Genomic DNA, 24805 nt, shown 5'->3' on the forward strand with positions numbered 1-24805 from the left:
GGTCTTGCACGGGGCCAGCAGAGCTGCGACAGCGACAGTGACACGATGGGGGATGCAGAGACCCTTCGCGCACTGCAGGGGCGGGTCAGGACGGACGGGGCTGGGCTGGCTGTGCCAGGGGCTGGGCTGGCTGTGCCAGGGGATGGGCTGGCTGTGCCAGGGGATGGGCTGGCTGTACCAGGGGATGGGCTGGCTGTGCCAGGGGCTGGGCTGGCTGTACCAGGGGACGGGCTGGCTGTGCCAGGGGATGGGCTGGCTGTGCCAGGGGATGGGCTGGCTGTGCCAGGGGACGGGCTGGCTGTACCAGGGGATGGGCTGGCTGTGCCAGGGGATGGGCTGGCTGTGCCAGGGGCTGGGCTGGCTGTACCAGGGGACGGGCTGGCTGTGCCAGGGGATGGGCTGGCTGTACCAGGGGACGGGCTGGCTGTGCCAGGGGATGGGCTGGCTGTGCCAGGGGACGGGCTGGCTGTACCAGGGGACGGGCTGGCTGTGCCAGGGGATGGGCTGGCTGTACCAGGGGACGGGCTGGCTGTGCCAGGGGATGGGCTGGCTGTACCAGGGGATGGGCTGGCTGTACCAGGGGACGGGCTGGCTGTGCCAGGGGATGGGCTGGCTGTACCAGGGGACTGGCCACCTGCAAGAACATGTGCAGGCGGGGGGCTTCTTCCCTTGGCTCCACACGGACGGGCACAGCCAGGGCCGCTGCTCGGGGGTGATTATTGTGCCTCACCAGGTCGCAGCAGCTTCTGCAGTTGCCCTGTAAGAGCCGTGATTGAGCAGCCCCTGCATTGTGCTGCTGCAGGTCCCACCTCCTCCCTCCACCGCAGCTCCCAGCTCAGTTTCCTGGCTGGACTGAGGTGGTGTTGGACAACAAGAGGTAAAATGATCACCACTAAATCCCCGGCTCTTGGCCCATGTGGACTCTGGCCCCCCAGTGTCCAGGGAATCTGGCATCCAGCCGGAATCAGTGCCAGCAATGGAAAAAGCACTGTGAGCATCTCGGGGAGCGCAGCCTGGGGCTCTGCGAGGACCGTGGCACCCTGGTGGCACTCACTGCAACCACCACGGCATCTGGCAGGCGGCCACTGCCCTGCTCCCCAGGCAGGAACACACCAGGGAAAGGTTTTTGAGGCCTGAATTTCGACTGACTAAATCAAAGGCATTTGTTGCGCCTTGGATTTGGTCCATCTGCAGGCTGGAGCATCTCCTGATAGGTGTCCTTGGAAACATCCCAGCTGAGATCCCAAGCCGAAGGAGTTCAGCTCCAAACCCTGTTGGGTCCTCTAGGTTCTCATTGAAGGCTCTTCCCACTGGAATGGGACGGGAGAGGATGCCATGGCTGAGCTCCTCCTCCCCAGAGGGCCTGGTCCATGGTGGTTCCTCTGCAAACCTCTCTGCGGGGCTGGATATCGCTCCCATCAAACCTCCCACACACTCAGGGGCACGCCAGGAACTAAAGTCCTCCCATATTCCCCCTGCTTGTTTGCTGGGGATATTCCAATACCCTCTTCAGGGTGCACTGACTTGGCTTCATTGCCCCACACTGGCTGGCCCGGGTTAGGTGCCCCATTCAGGACCACAAAAGGTCTCTGCCTTTTCTTTATCCCTTCCCTGTGGCTGCCACGTCACAGCAACAGCCCTCAGAGGGACACCTCTATCAACAGGCAAGTGAAAGGCCAGGTCAAACATTTTATGGAGATAGAGGGGAAAATAAACGAGCACAAAACAGAAAAAAAGTAGTGAAACCCTGAGAGAGGCAAAGGGGGGCAAAGCTGAAGCGTGCACCCTCCCTGCCAGCGTGGACAAGGGTCCTGCTGGCTGCCCACAGCCCAGAGTGGCTTGGACAATTCTGCCTTGGAAGTGCAGAATTTCAGTGTCTCCTGCCCCTGACATGAGGATTTCCACAGCTGGGCAGGAGGAACCCAGACTGCAGGTGCTGCTCCCCTCTCCCTAATTGGTTATAGCTGGTCTCCAAGGCACTGCTGCACCTCCCTTCCCACCTCCTCCTCTCCTTCCCTCCACCCAGCCTGGTACCTCCAGCATCCTACTAGATCATATTCCTCTTTGCCATCCTGCTCTTCACCCCATACCAAGAGATGTTGGGTACAGGGCACCCTGGGCAGCGCAGCTCCATCTGCACCTCCTGGCTGCTGATGGGAAGAGCATCCAAGGGCAGGGGGACTTTTCGAGGGTTTTCAGGGTGAGGGGGCTCTTGTGGGGGCTCTACTTCTCTTTGGTTCATATCTATGAGTCTGCAGTTACTTACTTTCCTCCCAGCTTATTCTGGTTTAATCTCTGTGTCCTGGGGAAGACACAGGAATGGACAGAGGGGAAGGGCAGAAAAACAGAACAACAAACAAAAGGCAAACTGTTGTATTTGAGACACCTTTTCAGATCTGGATATTCTCATCACTTGGCTCTTGTCATGTCTCTTTCCACCTGGCCTCTTGATGGATTTGGTGAATTCAGGAGCAGCATCTCCAGGCCTTGCCCTGCCTCCCTGTGCCTCAGAGCTGGGTGGCTGTCACCTGGCAGAGCTCACCCAGGGGGACCATGAGCACATCCTGTGCAGAGCAGCTGGGCTCAGCTGGCAGGCGGGACTTGTCCCACACCTCCTCTTTGCTGCTCTTGTCCAGGCTAAAGATGAGCTTCAGCTTCTCTGGCTGCACGGAGTTGAGGATGATGATGGCCAGCCCCAGGAGCAGGCACAGCAGCCCTGCAATGCACGGTGACACACAGTGACACCACTGCAGGAGTCCTGCTGGCTCCCAGCTCCATCCAGACCCAGCTGGGCACCAGGGACATGTGCTATCACCTGGCACGTCAGGGGAAGGTGTTGATTTCTCTTTCCCCATCTCGATTTTAGCATCGCTTTGGGCTCCCCAGTACAAAAGAGAGGTCCATAAACTGGGGCAGAGAGTTGGGGATGGAGCCCACTGTGCACAGGGAAAGGCTGGAGGAACCTGAGCTTGCTTAGCCTGAAAAAGAGGATTATCCAGGGGGAATTCATTACTCTCTGCTACTGGAAAAGGGCTGGTCTCCCTGGAGTTGGATGTTGTAGCATGGAAAATTCTGGTTTGATCAAAGGAAACAATTGCTGCCCGGATGTGGGGCAGGTCCTGAAAGGCAGAGGGAATCTCTATCCAGCAGGGAACTTCAGACATTCAAATCTCTTGACTGCTCTTCTCTTTTTCTCCCCAACCTTGATAATTCTAATCTAAAATCTTCTAACCCAAAATTAACGTTTTCTGTGACCAGCCATGGAGAAAGAAGGGATGAGGTGCTGTTGGGGCATCATCTCTGCAGGGAGGGACAAGAAAAGCCCCAGAAGCAAGCTGAGCACTCACCTGTCGCTAATGTGAGCCAAAAGGATTCGCCATAGTCTGTTCTCAAGGAAACTGGGCCGAACTGGATGGGGCACTTCGGGGTGTTTCTCGCGGTGAAGAAGAAGAGCAGTGAGAAGAGGATCAGAGCAGCAGTGAGCAGAAGCATGTGGCCACCATAGAGCAGGATGGACATGGAGAAGAGCAGGATGGAAATGAGCCATGTGCAAAAGGCCAGCCTGCAAAAGGACCACAAAACCGAGCAGAAAACATCAGGCTTAGAATATCTACTCAGGATCTCCTCTCCATGTTCCAATGGAGGGATAAAGCCCTGGGCAACCTGGTCTAGCTGGCCTTGCTTCAGCAGATAGCTGGACAGCCTGATCTGAAGAGGTCCCTCACAACCCAAGCAGTTCTGTAATGACACGAGTGCTGGAGCTGTGGGACAGATCCCGCAGCGGTGCAGAGCCATCTCCACACCTGGGAACGTTCAGTGTTGAACTCCCTGAAGCCCCCAAGCACCTTGGTATGGCTTTGGCATCAGCCCTGCTCTGAGTGTGGGACTGGAGGAGAAATCTCTGGAGGTTCCTGTGAGGGACTGAAATGTTAATGTTTAATAGCACAAACATTTGGCCATTTGCAGAGGCAGCAGATGCTTTGCTGGGCCTGGGTTTGCATCCCACGAGAGGGAAGGAGGGGTTTTGGGTGTGTGGTGGCAAACCCTCCGATGAGTGTCAGACAGAGGACCCAGCCCAGAAGCTCTGGGTTTTGAGCCAGATGAGGGAGAAAGCTGATAAAAAGCAGACCCCGGAGAGGCAGGGTGGTGTTTATTATCGTGCCGATGTCCCGTTACACAACTGGCTCAGCTGGAAAACTCGCCCTCCCTTCCCGGGAAGGTCCCGTTCACACGGGATGGGACGGTGTTCCCGCTCACACCTCGGCCTGAGGGCTTGCATCCCTTCTGAACGGGCAGAACCGGTTCAACGCTGGTGTGAGAGGCAGGGTCATGTCTTAGAAGGGATCATGAACCATTGAAGATCCCTGAAGCACCTCCAGGGTCTGAGCCCTTCCACCAGAAAAATACACCTGATCCACAGCGTTGCAAAGGGTAGGAGTCACCCTGCAGGGAAGGAACCTGGGTGTTCCCACCTAAACCTAAACCTGCACAGAACTCTGAGTTTCGTGGGACCCCCACCACTGAGAAGACCAGAAGAAGAGGATCAATGGGACACCGTCTGGTTCCATGGGTGGTCATATTTTTCACTTAATCTGTCTCTCTCTCACTCTTTCTCCTCCCCCCTTTCCTTTTCTATTTCTTTCTGTCTTTGTCTACCTCATATTTACTGTGACATAAAATCCATACTGTCGATGTCAGCATATGGTCTCGTTTGCACCTTAATTTGGGCAGAGGTATCTCTCTAACAATCAGATCTTAACAGTCCCTCCAAAGTAACTTTTTTCTGATTCTTGTGATTGTCCACAACGGGCCACCCCCAGGCAGTTCCCACGTGTTCAGAGGAACAATGGCATCGAGGGACACCTTTGTTTGGAGAACTGCACCATGAGCCATGCCCACACCTGATTCAGCACCTGGAGTGCACCCAGCTGCCAGCCCTACCCTGTAGGTTCAGCACCCTGGGGGGTGAGCCTAACAATTTTTCTGATTCCAAGGAAAAAAACAAAAATAAGGTTTTTGTGAACATTTCTGCTTTGAAGTACAGGAATGTTTGGGTGGGGATAATTATTTTCCCTGAAAATAAAAAAGGAGATGGGTAGAGGGACCTGGAACCTCCATTCACGGGGGAATTGCAAGGCTCGCTCTTCCCTGTGGTGCCTTTCCTCTGAGACTTCACAATCACAACACACACAAAGGGCTCTCAGCTTCATACCAACAGATGAGCTCTGAGCACCCTCTTGATGGTCCCTCCTGCTCCCCTTGGGCAGGTCTGTGACCACTTGGATGTGCAAAAGAAGACCCTTCACAGCCTGTTTTAACTGGGACTCTCTATCTTGGTCCTTGGGAGAGATCTCGAACCATAAGCCCCACAGCTGCGTCTGTTTTCCCTTAAATGAAGAATAATTTTTCTCAGACTACAGTTCTGTACGTCAAGGCAGGGAACACATAAGAGGAGTCTGGAGACATCGACAAAAGATGCTCCAAGGGTGGAGCCCCTCAGCTCTGGAGCCGGGCTGGGAGAGCTGGGGGTGTTCACCTGGAGAGGAGAAGGATTAAGGATCCAGGGAGAGCTCAGAGCCCCTTGCAGGGCCTAAAGGGGCTCCAGGAGAGCTGGAGAGGGACTGGGGACAAGGGCTGGAGGGACAGGACACAGGGAATGGCTTCCCACTGCCAGAGGGCAGGGATGGATGGGATCTTGGGAAGGAATTCCTGGCTGTGAGAGTGGGGAGGCCCTGGCACAGGGTGCCCAGAGCAGCTGTGGCTGCCCCACCCCTGGAATTGTCCAAGGCCAGGTTGGACAGGTCTTGGAGCAACCTGGAATAGTGGCAGGTGTCCCTGTCCATGGCAGGGGGTTGGAGCAACATAAGCTTTAAGATCCCTTCCAACCCAAATCTCTCTGCGATTCACAATTCTATGGATCTGTGACAGGCCAGGAAGCACGAGAACCCCAGATTCTGCAGAAAGCCAAGGCTTTGGCACGGCCTTACAGCGATGAGGGTGGCTCAGTAAAACTCCCTGTGCTGTCCCCTGGCTCTTTCCAGCTCCCCCTCGCTGCGGGGGACAGGGCTGACCCCTCGCTGTAACTCACCACAGTGCGAGGGACGCGTAGTGGCCAGCGATGCGGTACTGCCTGTGCACGGCACACGGGCTCTGACTGCTGAACTTCTCTGCCACGTAGAGGATGGGGCTGGGCAGCCCCTTCTCCAGCCCCTCGCTGTAGCTGCGGTCGTAATCGGCTCCGAAGTTCCAGGGAAAGTGCTCGTTGTAGTTGATGGTCTCGTTGATCTGGTGCACTGGGTTTCCTGCAGGAGGGATGAGCTGAGCTCCTGCTGTGCCAGCCGCTGGGCACTGCCAGCCAGGAGCATGGGCACAGCAAGGTCCCAGGAGCCTCCAGACAGACCAAGGGCCTCTCCAGAGCAGCTGGAGACCTCCTGGGGCCATGGCCACTCCAGAGCTCCAGATGGGGACGTCAGACTCACCCCTGAGTGTGACGTTCACCCCCGCCAGGCCGATGTGCAGCCCGATGTCCACGTCCACCTGGGCACGGCTGAAGGACTTGTAGGAGGTGTTTGCCTGCACCCAGCCCGTCTCCCAGTCTCTGGTGAACTGGACAGCTGTGAAGACTCCAGGGGTTAGTTACAGCCTGGCAGCAAGATGTCTGGTGCTGGAAGCACCTGCCAGGACAGTCACCATTGTCTGAGCATCCCCTACCTCACCCCAAGGTCATGACTGGGCTGGGGCAAAGTCCTGTATGTCCTTCCTCAATATCAACCCCGGCCCATGACCCTGAAAGCCCCATTTGGGTTGGTTTCTCCCCAGCTCTGGTGCAGATCCTAACCCTGGAGGCAGTGGGGCTGATGTGTGGGCACTGTCTGGGCACTGCTTCTCATCTAAGCCCCTGCCAATTTGCCTGAACCCCTGGAAGCTGGTGGTGGGCTTTTGGTGACTGCCCTGGATATGACCACCAGTCTTCAGCCTGGAGACAGATGGGTGCTTGCACCTTCCACCAGTTGCTGGAACCAGGCCCCAGACAAAAGACATGTGTCCATCTTCCCCATGAACTCACCCTACAGGCTGGTCTTAGGCCTTGGCTGGTCTCTTCACCCTCCCCCACCTTTCCCTTCCACGTCTTGAGCATCCATGAGCTTCCCCCCAGGACCCCAGTACTCACTGAGCACCACTGCTCCCATGAAGAGTCCCAACACCAAGCGCAGGAACCAGAAGAGTCGCTGTAAGGGGTGAGCAGAGTGCAGGGACAGGTATCAGTCAGATTTTGCCGTGGACACCTCAGGCACCAAGCGTGGAATTCACCAGATGGTGAGAAATAGACCCCTTCCTCCCCTGGGGAGTCACCCCATGTGCTCTGTGGGTGGGTGGCATGGGGGATACATGTGGCCAGGGCATCCCTGCCATGGTTGGGGGGGAGGCAGCAGGGAGATCCAGATAGAGACAGAAGATCAAAAGGACCCACTGGAGAAAGCTGTGACGTCCCCTTTTTTGGGAAGGAGGGTGGAGACATTCCTCCTAACAGTCTTCAGCTGGAATTTCCACACTTATCCAAACCTCGCGTGTTTGGGCCTGTTGACAGCTGGCCACAGCTTTAGACAAAAGGAGTGACTGAGCATTTGTAGAGTGTCCCCTGGGGGGCAGAAGCCCCTCAACCAGCCCTGCTGCAAAACTGGGCACACAACAAACACCCAATGTGGCTCACAGCGGGGTCTGTTGGCCACGCAGAGCCCAGCGAGCAGTGCTGGGACATGCGTGGTACACACCTCCTGCTTTTACTGAGGTTTCTGAGAAGGTGGGGTGAGATCTTTAAGCCTCACCCTGCTGCTCCACTCTGGTGAAATCATTCAGGCTTGTTCACAGAGAAATCCAGACAAGATAGATCTGGCTTCCTCAGAAATCTGGGGTGGTGGTGTTTGGTGTCTCTGGGATGGGTGTGCCTGCTTGGACGGGCTAGAGCTCAGCCCCATGGCTCTCTAGAGATCCCAGAGCCCTGGCCCTGAACCTGTGGGCAGGTTTGCTTGCCAAGTCTGTTATCGAGGCTGGGAAGGAAGAGGAATGTGGGACCAGAGGTCTGAACTGCCCCTGCCCCTCCACTTACCCCCCTGCCCCGGATCCCTGGCAGGATGATGATGAACATCAACAACATGGAGAGGAAGACGGTGACGATGACAGCCCGGGTGGTGTCAAAGGGGAAGCAGGCATTGGCTCCAGGGTAGAAGGGGTAGGAGCCATCCCACAGCGTCATCTTGCTGCCTGGAAGGACTGGAAATTGGCACCCAGATGAGAGAAAATCATCTCCACACTTCCACTCCACCCAGCCTTCTCCACGGAACCACCTCCTGCCCCCTTGCCAGCACTCTGCTGGTCCCGGGCACGGCTGTGCGTGCACCTCAGTGCCCCTTGGACTCTGCAATCCCGCACTGGGCATGCACTCAAGCATCTCCTGCGGGAGCCCTCCATCCTCCCGGCGTACAGGGTTGGAGCCACCAGGGAATCAGGTTGTCCCCAAAGAGGGACAGCAAAACACGCAAACACCGCTGGGCTGCTCACTCCCCTCCTCTGCCTGTTCTCCATCCCCAAAATCTTCCCTGTGCTCCCACCCTCCCTAGTTCAGCTCTTTATCCAGCAGCCTGGCTCCCTCTGTGCCCGGAGCTCTGGGTGAATCGCTGCAGGATGAGCCCCGCCGGGCTGCTCCTCGCTGGCCCGGCAGTGTCAGCTCCTCATCGTCCGAGGAAGCGGCAGGAACCCGGAGGGGACAGAGAAACTGCCCGTCCCTGGCTGCGCTGTGCCGCCCACCCGGGACCCGCCTGGGGCAACGCTGGGACGCTGCTTGGGGGCGAAATGTTGTTTTCACCGCAGCACTCGACCAGCTCACTTTCCCGCTGGGAAAGGGCTGCCATTCCTCCCCGGGAATGGAGGCTATCCCTGCAGCAGCAGCAGAAACACCCACATCCCCTTCCCCACCCCGAGCCTACCTCCGCTGCGGCCGGTCCCGGGCTGGGAGCTGGGGCGTGCGCCGGGAAGCGCCGGGATGAGCCGGGAAGCGCCGGGATGAGCCGGGATGCTGCCTGCCCGCCTGCCAGCGCTTCCTGCCAGGGCTGCGGGCGAGGAGCCAGCCTGGCGTGGAGTCACGGCTGTGTTTCTCCCGGTGTTTTTCAGGGTGCCCTCCTCCAAAGGCGGTTAGATCATCCAGCCGCTCCGGCACTCCTGCTGAGCCCCAGGGCACACAGGGAAGCTACGGGCTGGCACAGTCCTGAGAGCGGTTTGCCTTCTTCTCCTTTACTTTTCTTGCAGAACAGTGCAAAGTCCAGTTCCACACGGCAGGAAGACCCTGGAGCTGCCAGGCCCCTGTGGATCCTTGTCCGAGACAGCAAAGCCCTCACCTGCACCGCCTGGTGAAGGTTCCCAGCTGAGATCATCGAGCACGGGCTGTGGCTGCGTGGCCTCCTTGATGACCCTGCTCCTGGCCCCATCCTTGGGGGAGTTTCCCTGGGAAGGTCCTGGTTGAGCTGTTGGTCACCGGGCAAGGTGACACAGTGACTGGCACAGGGGACCAGCAGAAAGGAATGGGTCTAGAGGTGCTCCCAGCTCCATGATGCAGAAGATGCTCAGCTTTGTAACCTGGCCACGGCATGGAGACCATGGAAATTCAAGCTTTTGTGGTTTGCTCTTGTACTTTGGCATTTTGGTTGGCTGAAGAAAGTTGTATTGATACTGAGAGGGACCAGCGTGGCAGAAACACTCTCCTGACCCATGTTTGGGGTCTTCTCTCTGAAATTGGCCCAGCCATCCCCTGGCTATTTCTTTTTGTATCCCAGTGAATGGGCTGGCTGGACGCCCACCCCCTTGGCAGAGGGAGGCAACAACAAGTTTCCACTCATGCCCAACAGGAAATAAAGGCATTTTTTGGGCAAGGATTTTGCCATTTCCCCTCAAGTCCCCAAATGGTCCTACCCAGTCTGAACACTGAATCCCTCCCCAAGAGTTGTTCAAAAAAATTACATAAAGGGTGGCAAGGGTGACGTGGCTGGGGAATGCATGTGCAGAGATGTGCTGTCTGGTGGGGATGTGGCACCAGCTCCAGCTCTGTCAGCCTCTGCAAAGAAGAGGGAGTTGTGAACTTCACAGCAAACAGAGCAAATCCTTAGGAGTGATCACACGGATGCCCGTGGGGCTTTGGACCTGTTGGAAAGGTGGAAACACATCTCCCTTCAGTGTGGGAGAGGACAACTGAGGAGGTGGGTGGTAACCGGCAGGATGAAATTAATCAAGGTGGGGAAGTGAAGTGACTCACGGGATGAGGGTCTAAACCATCCCTCCTTGCACTCCCTGGAGCTGGAAGAGGCAGCAGAGAGATGAGCCCTGCACTGGCTTGGATAGACCAAATGTGGAGTTTGCCTTTGAAAGGGATTGAGGCCCGGCGGGTTTGGGGCTGTTCAGGTGAGCATCACAAACCTGTCCTTTGGGGAGATACCCTATTGCCAGCAATGAAAACAAGGGGGAGGGAGTTCCCCTTCTTCTCAGCAACACAGGGTTTGTGTGCAAGGATGTCAGGGGGGAGTTCCCAGAGCTGCTCTGGTTCCCTCATCTGTCCCCAGCAGTGATGGAAATGGGGCGTGATGGTGACAGTGGGATGCTCCTCTTCCCTGGACTGCTGATGAGATCATATCCTGGGAAGTGTGAAAAAACTGCTTGATTTACCCCTCACCCAGCACTCTGCATATAGGAAGAGGCCATTATTAAACATGGTGTTTTTTCCACCTTTTCAAATGTTAAATTTCCTGGCTATTTCTGCAGGTAGTAAAGGTGTGTGTTTCATCACACAGTTTCGAGGGAACATTACACGTTTTCCAGGGAGTTTCTTCTCCCGCTGTCAGCACCCTGCCCTTGCTGGGGCAGTCCTCTTCCTTGGGCAGCTTCTGCTTCCCTCCCTCTGGAGAGATGGATCCCTGGATTAGGGATGAGTCATTTGATGCAGGTCACCGGAGGGAGGTGGGGGCGAGGGGAGCAGCACCCATCACCGCTTGTGCAAGCAGACGTTTAGTGCTGGATCAGCCGCCTCTCTCCGTGCTGGGAAGTGCAGTGAGGAAAGAGTGGGTACATGCCTGGGCAGGGAGGTGATTTTGGGGATGGACCAGGAAGATTTCTGACCCACTGGAGCCAGAAAAACAGATGCCCAGGTGTCACTCTGCCCCATAGCTGTCCCCATCACCCCTCTGTCTTCTTCCCTGACAGGGACAAAGCTGCAGCTGGGGTCGAGCTGGGACTCTGTTGTGATGAAGCCCGTCCCATGGGTCCTTGCCCAGGAATCTTTGTTACAGCTGAATGGCCCATGATTGAGCAGCTTGAAGGAAAGGACAGGAGGAAGGAAGGAGGGACTCCCTCTCATCAGTTCCACCTTGGTGAGCAGAGAGGCTGCCGTGGCCTTGGTTTGACTCTAGATATATTTGCAAGAAGGATCCATTTTCCAGCTCTATTTGGAAGTTACACATTTTGAGAGAGGGAGAAGGTGTTGCTACCCACTACACCGATCAGTGGGTTTCCTATCTTATGATGGAGACAGGTCAGGGTCACGTGAAAGGACTGCCAGGAGATGGAGGCAGAGCTCAGCAGGAGCCACACATCATCCTGGTGGGAACTGAAACAGGAGGGGTTTCAGCTGCACTTTGAGGAAATCCTCATCCAGAAATTTTGTTGAGTGTTCAGCCCTCTGCCCCTTCCAAGAGCCATCGTGCAGGAGAGGAACACGTCTCTGGACACAGCCTGGACCTTCTGTGGCACATGACAGGAAGAGCATCTTGCTTTGGGTACTTGATCATCTCTACTTCCAGTCCCAAACAGCTGCTGTCAGCTCCTGCCAGTGTTACAGGTTTCCATGTGTTCTCAGAGATCATGGGACAGAAGCATAGCTGTCCCATTGCCCTCCCAAATATCTCCATCCCACCCATAGACTCCATGTTTGATCCCATGGGCACTACAACCCATGTCTGGGTGGGGAACGGGCTGGGCCTGGTCCCGTTCCTTCCCTTGCCTTCCTGGGGCTGCTCAGCTTGGATGAGGGGCTGCAGGTCCGGCCCTTCTCTGCTGTCCACGGACCCCAAGTGCCCCTTGCAGGCTGCCCTAATCCCAGCCTGCAACAGGGATATGGGGAGGGATCATGCGAGGATCTAAGCAGGTACCCTGATACCCTGGGGGGTGGGAGGAGAGGGGAAAGACGTCACTTCCCATCTTGCATCTGTTACAGGTGTTTCCTCTCCATCAGAGTGCAAATGGATTTGCCTGCTCCCAAACTGCTCCTCCAGCCTCATCCCAGAGTGTCTCCCTCATCTGACAGAGCTCCTCTGCCCTGGGATGAGTCTCAGGGAAGTGCATAAGCTTTGGGATGCGTCTCATCAGGGATTTTACTGTCCCAGTGTGGGGAACCTTGATAACAGATAACAGCCCTTCCTGCCAGCTTGATGTAACCATCAGGGAGTCAAACTTTTCCCAGCTTTGCTGGGGCTTGTTAATGATGCACTGTGTGGTAATTAGCACTTTCATCCCTGCCCGCAGCTTAGAGAGAAGCTTTCTCTTGTAATCCCTGGCATTAGAGGCCAGTTTTAAGCAATAAACATTTTTCCATGGAAACTCCTCTGTCTTATATCTCCCTGCCAGCCTTGGAATCCCTTCACACCACCTCCTGAGGGGTGTGAGCTTCCAGATCTCGGATCAGCAGAGTGAACATTGTGGTGGAAGATATCCAAGGCAGATTTGGGGTTGGCCAGGTCTCCCATGCATGTTGTCTACCAGCTCTGGGTGTCACAAGAGCTTTGATGGACAATGTTCAGAGCTCTTCCCACCCAGTGCTCCTGTCCCACCAAACATCACCCTGGGATGGTGTCTTGCAGTTGGTGACAGTCCTGCTGTGAGTGAAGGGTTGAACCAGAGGCCCTCAGCAGTCACCCACCAGAATTTACACGAGACTGAAGGCCCTGTTCCTCGCACCATAGCCTCACAGACCTCCCAGCAGAGCTGGTTCCCTAAAACCTTTCAGGGTATGTGTCTCCCATCCTTCCAGGGAAAATACACATGGCAGGGAGCCAGGAAGCTGGCCCTTCATGAAAGGACGTGGTCTTCTGAGGTCTAGGCCTGCCACCCAAATGTTCCCAGGCAAGAGGAACAGAGTCCCTATTGTCCCAAGTCCCAGGTAAGTATTCCCACAAGTCTCCTGCCCTGCCAGGAGCTCCCTTATCCCTTCCTGTGGCACTTGGATCCAGGTCCTGGAGCAGGTTGCTGCCTCCCACACCAGCAGCATGGCCAGGCTGGAGCTGCTTCCTGAGGCCATGCTGGAGGCTGGTGGCTCCCTTATCAGTGCTACCACCCTGGACCAGTTTTTGCTGGTTTTGGCCTGAAAACACTTGGAACAGGCACAGATTCCCTCCTGAAGGCAAAGGTGTCCTTGGCACGTGAGAGGGTGGGGGATGTCAACAAGGCTGTGGGAACAGTGAGAGAAGGAAATGAAAAGAAAGGCGTGTCCTAAGTTCCTGTATCCCACCTGGACTAGGAAAAGGTCTTACTGTATCCACCTCTGCCTACTCCTTTAGGAAGCAGATTTGCCAGAATTACTGCTTGGCTTGTCTGCCACAATAGGAAAACACCTCAGTGTGGTGGTACTGACCTACACATATTTTATAAAATCCCTAAATTCCATGGCAATTCTTGCACCTCTACAATTCCTGGCATAGTCTCAACATTGTGCAAGGAGTTCAAAGGTTGGCTGGTGGCCATGGTAGGAGGTGGTTTATGGCACCTTCCTCTGCAGCACAGCGGGACCGTGAGTGCCACGAGCTGTAACTGGTGCAATTTCCCAGTGCTCCCTCAGGTGCATCCTGCTCACTGTATTTTATGCTCCACGAGCCTGATGAACCAATAAATATATGAACACCTTATTCCTATTGGAGTCCTTGGTTCCTTCTCAGCCCCATACAGAGGTTAAAATGAATAGAAATGAATAGAAAATGGCAGCGAGATTGTGTTGTGTTCTCTCACTGCACTCCAGCACCCTGATGATTTTGTGAGTCCTGTGGCAGGAGGGCTCTCATCCAACCCCATGGCTGGTTTTGTCCCTACTGCTCTGGAGCTGTTTTCATCCCATACAAAAGCCCATAAAAGAAGACTTTGTGGGTCTGTAGCTGGGATGGTCCCTGTCTCTTGCTCCAATTTGGTGCACACACACTGTAACAGCATCTCCTGAGCAGGGTCATATAGAGGGCTTTGGCTCAGACACAGCCCTGAGACCTCCCAGACTGGGCAGGCAGGGGACTGTGATTCTGCTGACACAGCCAAGCACCTGTGCCTCTTTCCTTGGGTTATTCACAGCAGGAGAACACTCAGGATTTCAAGGCTCCATGTTCTGTGATGTCCATGCTGTAGTTTCTGAAGCACAGCCCATCCCAGTCCAGAGCAAGCCATTTCCTTGGGGCCAGGGTGAACACATCCCTTGGGGGAAGATTTGGCTTGGAACCAGCAACACTGGAGTCATTTCATATCCCAGAAGGCTGGGATTTCTCCTGGGCTGAGAAAGAGGGTCAGGAGAAGAGTTTCCTCTAAAGACCAGAGCAGTGAGAACAGACTGGTGTGTCCAGGGAGTTTGGCCCCTTCTCATTTCCAAGTGAAACTGGAGAACTGTTGTTCCAATGTGAAATGGGTTCCAAACTGCTGGGGCTCCTACAGAAGTACCAGATCTCTGTCAGGCCTCTTGCTGTCTACCATCTTTAGTTGAATCTCTTCAAGAGCCAAGGACCTGATGTAATGAAAGGCTTCACCACAAGAAAAAGGAAAAAGATTCTGTGGATTGAGATAAGAACAGTTTGATAATTGAAAGATCACAAAAATATAAAAATACTAATAATACTAGTGATACTCCATACTACTACTGCTAATGATAATAGCTGTAATTAAAAAAAATGTTAAAAGAACACCCAAGAAAAACAAGGGATGCACGATTCATGCTGACCATCTGCTGACCAATGCCCAGGCTGCCCCTGAGGGCAACTGGAGGCTCTTCCCAATTTATATACTGAATATGATGTTCTGTATTATGGAATATCCCTCAGCTGTCCTGGCCATGATTCCCCCAGCTTCCTGGGCAACTCCTCACTGGCAGAGCGTGGGACACTGAAAAGTCCTTGGCTTAGAGTAAGCTCAGCAACAGCCCAAACATCCCTGTGTTGTCAACATTATTCTGGTCCCGCATCCAAACCACACCTCTGGACCAGCTACTGAGACAAAAATTAACTCTATCCCAGTAAAACCAGGGCAGTAGCCACCCCTTACCCACACCACTGACGGTATGCCAGGTTCCACACTTCCCAGGACGCCGTCACCTTCCTTGTGTTCTGATGGATACACACAGAGATCATTCCCACAGTTGATGGACTGTGCCTGTAAAAGTCCACTGAGTTCATTTCGACCATGACCTTGGGTTCCAGCTGTCTTTCAGGGCAGCAAAAGTTTGTTCCATGCTAAAGCCAGTTCTTATTCCATCACCACTGCACTTGTCCAGTTTCATCAAAGTTCATCCCTTGTTAATGTGATGATCAGAGGGGAGTCAGGTTCAGATCTCCAAATCCAGACCGTGCTGTGAAGTGCCTGGTGGGATGAGGAGTGTGTAGAAGTGCCATAGAAGTGATAATGCACAGCATTATGTACCAACTGACTTCATACAATTGAACTTATCAGCTGTTCTCACCCGAGATCAAATTGCCTTGAGGCACAATTGGTCTTTCCCATCCTCCAGCACCCACAAAGTGGACTCAAGTCCTTGAGCAAAAGGAATGCCATAGATTGGGTTTGCCTTTGCCTGAGGCAGGAATAACCCAGATTGTTTTCTCCAGCATATACTTTATGTGCACTGCAGGAACTTTACCCCATTCTGCTGTACCTAAAGGTTTGGATTGGGCAGGGCCAGCCCAACAGGCAGATCCCTTGATGTTGACTGAGTGGTTGTTGGCCTCTGTTAAATGCATATCTCAATGTTTGAAGGTCCTATCACCCTCTCAGTGTCATCTTCACCAGTCTGATTTTTCCAGAGGCTGGTGCATGATAGGAAAAAGTGAGCTGGTGGGTTATATCATAAGGAAAAGGCCTTTGTATCCCTTAGCACAGAATCACAGGATCTCTGAGGTTGGAAAAGACCTCCAAGACCACTGAGTCCAACCAGTGACCAATCCCCACATTGCCAACCAGACCAGAGCACTGAGTGCCCTGTCAAGTCATTCCTTGGACACCTCCAGGATGGGGACTCCCTCTCCCTGAGCAGCCCCTTTCAATACCTGACCACCATTTCTGTGAAAAAATTTCTCCTGATGTCCAAACTGAACATCCCCTGGCACAGCTCGAGGCTCTTTCCTCTCCTTCTGTCCCTGTTCCCTGGGAGCAGAGCCCGACCCTCCCTGGCTGCCCCCTCCTGTCAGGGACTTGTGCAGAGCCACAAGGTCCCCCCTGAGCCTCCTTTGCTCCAGGCTGAGCCCCTTTCCCAGCTCCCTCAGCCGCTCCTGGTGCTCCAGCCCCTTCCCAGCTCGGTTCCCTTCTCTGGACCTGCTCCAGCCCCTCAATGTTCTTCTTGGAGTGAGGGGCCCAGAGCTCCCCCGCAGGACTGGAGGTGCTTCAGCAGTGCCCAGCACAGGCGATGGGCACTGCCCTGGGCTGTGGCCACACTAGTTTTGCTACAAGCCAGGTGCTGTTGGCCTTTTTGGCCACTTGGAATCTCTATAAGCTTTGAGATCGTACACTACATTTAACGTCACCTCCTCTGCACTAGGATGCCCTGCTCCCTGGAAATCATTTGGATACAGTGCCAAGCTCTGGAAACCCACTTCCTCGGGCTGTCCTGGCCTCTGTCCTGGCCGGGTTTACCTTGGTCAGGTCAGGGTTTCACGCCCATGTCAGGATATGAAGAGCTTTTCCTGGAGGAGCGTGGGGGATGGCAATGGAATTTAGGAGACGGTTTTGCTCCCTGATGGCAGCCTGCTTCCCTTTCTGCCTCTTTCCCTCCCTTCCTCACTGCCTGGCTTGTTGGTCTCCTGTGGAAGAGAGGTCTCCAAGCGCCTCAGAGGAGGGAGCACCCCACCCCGGGGCCTGATGTCTTTGCGAGAACACAGCAGGAGAGTGTCCTCTGTCAGCGAGCACGGCAGGGAGCACTTCACCAAGCCTGGGACAACAATGACACCAAGTGGTGGCAGTGGGCTTTCACTGGCACCCCCTGAGCCAGCTCCTGCTCTGAGTCACCCCACAACCAAAGACGCAAATGTCAATGGTGAAGGTGGCTTGTGTCCATTTATCTCACTTCACGTTCTTTGCCATGGCAGGCTGGGGGGGAAGCCGAGGAGCAGCAATGCTCACAGCTGTCCAGGAGCCCTCAGGGCTTCCAAGGAAATGTGTCACAGGTCTGAGCAGCCCAGGAAAGTCATCCCAGTGACCCTGAGGGGTCTCCTTGCATCTCTGCTTGTGGTGTGCAGAAACAGCAAGTTCTGCTGTGAGCAAGGACTTGAACCCCAGCAGCAGTGTGGAGGGTCATCCTCAAACCAGAGGAGCAATGGGAACAAACCAGAGCTGGGAAAAACACTAGAGTGAAGAATTTACTAATTTTCTAAGCTAGGGCACAAAGCTTTGGTCCTGGAACTTTCCAAAGAACATGACCTGGTGAGTGATAGGACATTGTGCTAAGCCTGAGCATGCTGTGGGCCAGCAGGTAAATGTCAGAAAGGTGGATGACAGGGCAGAGCTGGCAAACTGCCAAAAATTATGAGCTTCTTCAAAAGCTTTCTTGACTTTCTCAGTTTGTAATCTAAATTCAAGAGGGAATAGGGGTTGAGTTGTTTGCCTGTGAGGGAGAAATAGAAACATTGAAACAGCCGAGCAGCGGACCCAGGCTCCACACGTGGAGGTTTTCAAGCCCTGAGTAACCCAGTCTGAGCTCAGGGCTCACGCTGCTTTGGGCAGATGGCTGGACTAGAGATCTGCTGAGATTTTCTCCAGCCTGAGTCATCCTGCGCTTGTAGGATGGTGTCCAAGGGAGGTGCAGGACACTCAGGGCTCGGGGGACCAGCATTGCTCCAGTCTGTGCAGCAGTTCAGAGGAGGAGGATGAAGAGATGCTCCACGGTGGAAAATGCACTCCTTGAATGGACCACTGCCATGGAAGGCACTGCCTGTGGAAGGCTCATCCATGACAGAGCAGGTACATCCCTCCTGCCTGCAGCTGTTGCTTCCACAAGAGGACTGAGTGTCACCTGCAGTGACAACAGGGAGGAGGAGAGGTGCTGGAAGTGAGTCTGGCAAAGGGGAGGGGAGGTACCTTCCCCAGGTGTGAAAATGCTTGGGGGGTTTGTTTTTTTCCAAAACCTGAATCAAATACTTATATTAAATTAATTGACAATAAATTAACTTATATTCCCCAAGGTGAGCCTGTTCCGGCCATGGCAGCAGTCACCAAGTGACCTCCCCCTTCTTTATCTCAGTCCAGAGGAGAGTGACGGGGGGCTGGGGACAGACAGACAGAGAGGCAGCTGGACAGGTTCTGGCTCAGTCAGTGGGAGAATGAGGATCTCACCTGGGTGTCTCATGGCCAGGAACCTGCTCCTCCTCCAGTGAGCTTGACAGGGTGGTCCCATGACACATCAAGTCAGGAACCCCATTAGGCTGTCAGTCCCTCACACTGCTGGCTGGGTGGCATCTGGTTTCCTCCAGTGTCAAACACTGTCAGAAACAGTGTCATTATTTTTCTTGCTAATAATTAGTTTTAAGCCAATTAGCTTAGCTCTAGCTAATGAAAAGGTGAGCTGGGGGTCACCCACATCCCAGAACACAACAACCAGTCTGGGCAAAAAGTAGACAGAAGTCAGATTCCTGCGCGAACAACTGCAGGACAGTGAGAAACCTCTTGAGCAAAGCTGGTGGGTAGGAGACCATGAAGGGCTCACAAAAGGAATAGCTACAGGTGGTGCTACAGGTGGGCTGTTCACCAGCAGGATGTAGAACCTGGGAGGCTCAAGGTGATGCTCTTCCCTGGGGCTGCAGCCAAGCAACTGCTCCAGTGAGGAAGAGGAGGCTTCACAGGATCTGAACTATCTTTGAAGGGATAGGGAGCATGGTGGGAAGGTCTCCTAGCATGGCTTTGACCCCTTTACTAGTTATCAGCATCTTCAGATGCTGGATCATCCCTTGGCTTGGTGTGATGTGGCTCTGAGGTTCCTGTTCCTGGGAGAAGGGCTCTCGTCCTGTGGGATCAGAGGATCAGGCTGAATGGGGAGCAGAGTGTGAAAGTTCATGGTTTCATTTATGGCATCATTCTGGGCTCTGCTGCCAGGTTTTGCCCTTCCGGGGGACATCCCCAGGGCCATGGAGATATTCCAAGGAAAGGCTGACACAGTAGCAATTGCTCAGCTGGGAGGAGAGAAGGCTCAGGAGAGACCTCAGAGCTCCTACTAGTGCCTAAAGGGGCTCCAGGAGAGCTGGAGAGGGACTGGGGATGAGGGACTGGGGATGAGGGACTGGGGATGAGGGACTGGGGATGAGGGACTGGGGTGCCAGGACAAGTAAAAATACCTTCCCACTCCCAGAGGGCAGGGACAGATGGGATATTGGGAAAGAATTTCTCCCTCTGAGGGTGGGGAGGCCCTGGCACAGGGTGCCCAGAGCAGCCGTGGCTGCCCCTGGATCCCTGGAAGTGCCCAGGGCCAGGCTGGACAGGGCTTGGAGCAACCTGGGCTAGTGGAAGGTGTCCCTGCCCATGGAATATGGCTACAAGATGATCTTCAATGTCCCTTCTAACCCAACCCATTCTCTGATCCCATGACCCCAAGGAGGGGCTGGCAGCCCTGGGGTGCATCTGTGAGCAGCACTTTCAGAAGGTATAGAACCAGAGTCTGCTCATGGGACTGCTCCATCACTCATTCCAGCCAGGTCGCAGCTCCCTTCCCCAGCCATCCTGCACAACAAAGGGCCTCAGGGCTGTACCTCTGCCCCTGGGTGTGCTTAGCTACATGCACGAGGTGAGGGTGCACCAAGCCATCCTCACAAAGCAGCCTCATCATCACACTGTTTGATGCCAAGGCCAACGAGCCTGCAGTTAACCCTGAGGTGCCACAAGGCTGGGACTCTGACTGAGCCAGAAATCCCACCACTGCCAGGACAAGATTTTGCTGGTAATATTCCCAGCAAGGAGGGTCACAAATACGCTCCAGTGGTGAGTGGCGTGATCAGCTCACCCAAGTGTGCCGTTTTGTCACATCAGGGTCTCCTTCAGTGAGTAGAGGCTGCAGGGACTGAATCCAACCCCTCTGAGCTGTTGAGAGCCAGGAACTCCCCTTCACCCTGCCCCAAGGTGCTCTCACTCCCCCCTTCTCCCTGCCCTCCTACCTCCACAGAAGAGTCTGTGCAAAGAGCCAGTTTTATTCACGGGGCACATCAGATGTCAAGAAAACACAAAACATACAGGAACTATACAGGGAGGCTCCGCTTTTCACACACACCATCACTATTAACAATATTACACAGAGAGAATAAATAAAAGTGATGTTGCTGTAGAAACCCCCAAGGACGATGCTGTCCTGCGTTCATCACGCACAGCCGACCTTGCAGACCTCATCGTCCCCAGCTGCACCTCCTCAGTTTGAAAAGTATTTCTCCAGCACCTTTGTTAAAAGCCCTGTCTCCTACAAAACAAGACACAACGGTGAGACACGGGGTCATGAACACAACCACCACCATCACCACCCATGCTGGGTGCCACAGGGCAGATCAGACAAACATCCCATGCTGGAAGCATGATGGCACTTTCAGGGGTGGCTTGGGACAGCCCATGGGAAGGACACAGCCAGAAGCCTCCCATCTGTGCTCCAACAGCTGAACCATGGCTGTCAGATGCCAGAGGGAAACTTCATCCCAGTGAGGCAGCAGCTCCAGGGGAGAGCCTCATTCAGCAGAGAATGTGAGAAGGCAAAAAGAGAGAAAATACAGCAGGGAAGAGTCACAGAGGGGCTTGTGGGAGTGGCACTGCCCACAGGTCCCAGAACTATGCAAGGCAGCACCTGCCTTCAGGCAGAAGGGCTCTCCCCATACCCCTGGAGCTGTTCCGTTCCACGAACACGGTCTCTGCATCCTGGGGAATTAATGCCACCCATCCAAGGAGATGACAAAGGATGGATCCTCCTCTGCCACCCCAATCCTTGTCACACACAGCAACGTGGCAGCACTGCGAAGCCCCAGCATGCTGAGAGCCAAGCCCTGTCTGCCACACATGGCTGGAAAGTTGAGATGGAAGAGACAGATCCTGAGCAAGGCATGGACAGGGAGTTGCACAGGGCAGAGCTATGAAAAAGCCTGTGAGGAAGGTCAGTTCAGGCTGGGTGCTGACACTCAGTGTCTAAAAACAGTCACGCTGAGGGGGAAAGCCGTCAGGGTAGACAAGCTACCCAGACAGCTTTCCCCCTCAAGCCAAGCCAAGCTGGACTGGCACTGTGACAACCACAAGAGCAAGAAAAAGTAACATCACACAGAACAGTACAACCAGGGCAGCACTCAGAGGCACTGGGGAGAAGCAATTCTGTAATATCCACAACAGCACAGAGGTGAGGATGCCCTGGGGATGGGTGGGAGAAAGGAGCAGGAGGGCAGGAGTTGGGGAAGTGAGGTGCTCAGAGGTGCCCAAGGAGCAAAACCAGAAACAGCACCCAGCAAGGGAACCAGGGCACTGGCCAAGGAGAGGCTTCAGGCTTTGGGAAGAGAAAGGGAGGGGCAGGAGCCAGCTGTATATCAAGCAGCTCAGCTGTGATGCCACACATGGGCAGGGCATCCCACCCAGAGAGGCACCAGGCACTGAGACAGGCACTGGCCAGCACCTGCATGGCCACAGACAAATTGCCCTCCAGCAGCAGAGCTTTGGCACCCAGTCCCACACCTGGCCAGTACCCACCCCTGAGCACTGGGAAGGAGCACTGGCAGGGCTGGCAGGGCTCAGGCACTCAGCTGGAGCCTGTGGCACAGCACCAGTGCTCGGGGCAGCCTCTGCACAGGCACATCTGCAACATGAGCAGCGACCTACGCAGGGGAGAGCCCCAGGGAGCACCTTTACCAAATTCACACCACACACTCAGAAACAAGGCAGGTCAGCGCATCTACCAGCTCTGCCATCCTCTCAACAAGTGCCCTCCTGCTCAAAGGTTCCTTGGGGAGGATGGGGAAGAGTCCAGAACCTCCACAGCCCTCATCTTCTTTCCTGCTGCATCTGAGAAGCAAAGACTGCAGCAGCCCAGCACAGCACACTGCACAGGGAGTGGGGTGGGCTGATGCCTTCAGCCATGCCCAGCTGGATCTTCACTGTGAAAAGCCCTCTACCCAATGGGAACTGCTCTTTAGGAAGCCTCAGTTTACCTTAATCTGCTGAAAGTGAGTAAAACAGGTGCTTGAACAATCAGTGGCACTCAGGCTCCCAAGTCTGCAACTCTGCTCCACCTGTGCCTTCCCAAAAAAAGCATAGAGGAGCAAGCCCTGCCTAACCCTGCGTAGCAGAAATAGCTTTACCTGTGTGCAGTGCTACTGGACAGCTCCTCAGGCTTCTGGCCCAAAGCACAGGTGGGACTGACCTAAGAGAATTTCATCCTTTTTAGACTCCCAGTTACTTCCTGCAGTGAGTGGAAAGGGTGAGGCACCAGGGAAGTGTGCAGGAGGCAACAAACAAGCAGAGCCACACAGACGAATTCCATCTGTGGACACAGCAATTCCATCCCTGGACTGAGCAATTGGATCTCCACATCCTGCCTGAGGATCTGTGTCTGTGCACTGCTCCCAGGGGCAGGTTTTCCACGAGGAGCTGAGCGAGCTCCAAGGTAAAAGCCACAGTGAGGAGGCTGAGGATCTGCCACAGTGGGACCAGTGGAGCTCCTGCCCCCTCCCTGCTCCCCAAAACCCGCTCTGCAACAGCAGGACCAGTGCACACCTCCCTTCTGCAAGGCTTTGTGCCCTCAGCACTGAGGAATCCCAACCACCGTGACACAGAGCCAAAGCTCTTTGCTTGACAGATACTTTCCCTTCACACACTCTGTCCCTCTTGGTCTCTCTCTTCAGAAATAAGAGGGAGAAAGGATTTCCCTGTCCTTGGAAAAGGGGACACCATCCTCTTCTGCATCTGGCTGAGGAAGACCCAGATGCTTATTAACAAGCCCTGGAGATCACCACTGTCACAGCTCCATCGCAGTGTTACTTGCTCATCCTCACACCCTTCCCAAGCACCTGGGATTGTTACCGCCCAGCTAGACACACGCCTCAGGACACTTCTCCTCTGTCCCTTTATGGTTGGTCTTAAGAAATGGTTTAAGGAGGGTTAAAAGGAGGGTAAAGGGGGGAGTGCACCTCTAGCAGCTGTGCAGGTGCTCCCATCTCCAGCACAGCTCCTCCACCTTCCTGCTCAGAGCATCTCCCTCCATGTAAGTCAATATTCACCTGGTCAGTGAGGTCATATTTCCCTTGGTTCTCATCCAATAGTCTTTCTTGCAGGAGGATTTTCAGGAGCTCCCGGGTCAGCAGTTCCATCATGTCCTCCAGCAGGGCTCGTAGAGAGGGACCGAAGACCACTGGCACTGCAGGCTCCTCCGGAGTCTCCAGGTGCGGGGAGCCTGTGACGCTCTTCTTCCCCATGAAGTGACCTGCAACACCACACACGGTGTGTCTGGGGGGACACAGGGCTCCGGCTGGGCTGTCACCGGCCACCCTGCACCAGCACAAACCAGCAAGAAGCACCAAGTGACCTAATGCCCAAACCAGCTGAGTTAAGGGAAACCCAGAAATCCCAGGTCGTCGCTCCACATGGGATTTTTGGGAAACTTTCCACTCGGCTCCTGCTGACAGGCTCTCCGGGGTTACAGAGATGCCACCCGGGGAGGCTGAACCTGATACCCACGGATGCCGGACTGGTCAGTCTGCTGGGGATGTTGGACCTAACACCCGGGGATGCTGTACTCGTCACTCGCCTGAGGACGCTGGACCCGCCGCCCGGGGATGCAGGTGGAGGTGGCTTCACGCCTGCCCTGGTCTCCCCCTGCCCACCGTGGTCCTGCCAGCACTCCCCTCCCCTCGTGGGAGCGGGGGGCTCCGCACAGGCAGCCACAGGACAGCGCAGGAGCTCGCCGTGCCCCGCACACCCCGCGTGTCCCCCCGCCCGGTACCTGTGGCCCAGAGGTTGCCGCGGGGGTTGACCTTGATCTTGGCGGCCTGGCTGCGGTGCTCGGCGAAGTCGAGGTGGACGGCAGGTCCCAGCGCGGCTCCGCAGAGCAGCAGCAGGAGGCAGCGCAGCGCCATCGCCGCCGCGGGACCCGCGCCCGCCGCCGCCGCCGCCGCCGCCGCCGCCCTTATACCCGCGGGGGCGGGACCTCGCTGACCCCGCCCCGCCCCGGGCGGGCACACCCCGAGCTCCGCTTGTGCCCCTCGGGTGCCAGCCTGGCGCTCGGGCGGCGCGGGACGCCTTTTGTACTCACTTTCAGCAGAGCCACCACTGGGGCTGAGCCCCACTCCCAAATCTCTCCGTCATGGCCTGTCCGTGCTTCCACCTTCTCCATGCTGCCTTTTTGCGCTGGAGCTCAGCCATGAGCTTCATTTCCAGCTCAGCTCAAAGCCATCTCCCAATACGTGTACCTGCGCACCTGATTATCGCGATGGATAATCCGAGGATCCTGTCCTTAAGGACCTGCCAGCTCTGCCCAGCTCCTTCACTTTCCAGAGGAGCCTCCCAGAGGATCCCACTTACAGCAGAGCGTGAGCAC

At 55.2% G+C, this 24805-nt stretch overlaps 2 protein-coding genes across 2 annotated transcripts; both read right to left on the reverse strand.

The window, feature by feature from the left end:
• Positions 1–2358: 2358 nt before the first annotated feature.
• On the reverse strand, positions 2359–9804 carry LOC125332922 (dual oxidase maturation factor 1-like). The gene is made up of 7 exons (XM_048318322.1): positions 8985–9804; positions 8108–8271; positions 7172–7229; positions 6480–6614; positions 6089–6302; positions 3348–3562; positions 2359–2716 (listed from the first exon to the last, which is right to left on the reverse strand). The coding sequence occupies exons 2-7, from the start codon at positions 8252–8254 to the stop codon at positions 2508–2510; spliced, it is 978 nt and encodes a 325-aa protein (XP_048174279.1). The 5' UTR covers positions 8255–8271; positions 8985–9804; the 3' UTR covers positions 2359–2507.
• Positions 9805–20421: 10617 nt separating this feature from the next.
• NMB (neuromedin B) lies at positions 20422–24490 on the reverse strand. Its single transcript, XM_048318174.1, has 3 exons — positions 24212–24490; positions 23490–23692; positions 20422–20704 (listed from the first exon to the last, which is right to left on the reverse strand). Exons 1-3 carry the CDS (start codon positions 24342–24344, stop codon positions 20657–20659), a joined length of 384 nt encoding a protein of 127 aa, XP_048174131.1. The 5' UTR covers positions 24345–24490; the 3' UTR covers positions 20422–20656.
• Between the last annotated feature and the right edge of the window lie 315 nt (positions 24491–24805).

The sequence above is a fragment of the Corvus hawaiiensis genome, chromosome 13, assembly GCF_020740725.1.
Source record: "Corvus hawaiiensis isolate bCorHaw1 chromosome 13, bCorHaw1.pri.cur, whole genome shotgun sequence".
NCBI classification, from domain to species: Eukaryota; Metazoa; Chordata; class Aves; order Passeriformes; family Corvidae; genus Corvus; species Corvus hawaiiensis.

Bases quoted from the DNA above. Each gene is read 5' to 3' on its own strand.
- LOC125332922 (XM_048318322.1), bottom strand. From the start codon at position 8,254: ATGACGCTGTGGGATGGCTCCTACCCCTTCTACCCTGGAGCCAATGCC. The intron at 7,230-8,107 runs GTAAGTGGAGGG...CACCCCTTACAG, and splicing joins CAGGGATCCGGGGCAGGGGG to CGACTCTTCTGGTTCCTGCG. The intron at 6,303-6,479 runs GTGAGTCTGACG...TCCCTCCTGCAG, and splicing joins GGTGAACGTCACACTCAGGG to GAAACCCAGTGCACCAGATC.
- NMB (XM_048318174.1), bottom strand. From the start codon at position 24,344: ATGGCGCTGCGCTGCCTCCTGCTGCTGCTCTGCGGAGCCGCGCTGGGA. The intron at 23,693-24,211 runs GTACCGGGCGGG...GTGGTGTTGCAG, and splicing joins CGGCAACCTCTGGGCCACAG to GTCACTTCATGGGGAAGAAG. The intron at 20,705-23,489 runs GTGAATATTGAC...CTTGTTTTGTAG, and splicing joins AATATGACCTCACTGACCAG to GAGACAGGGCTTTTAACAAA.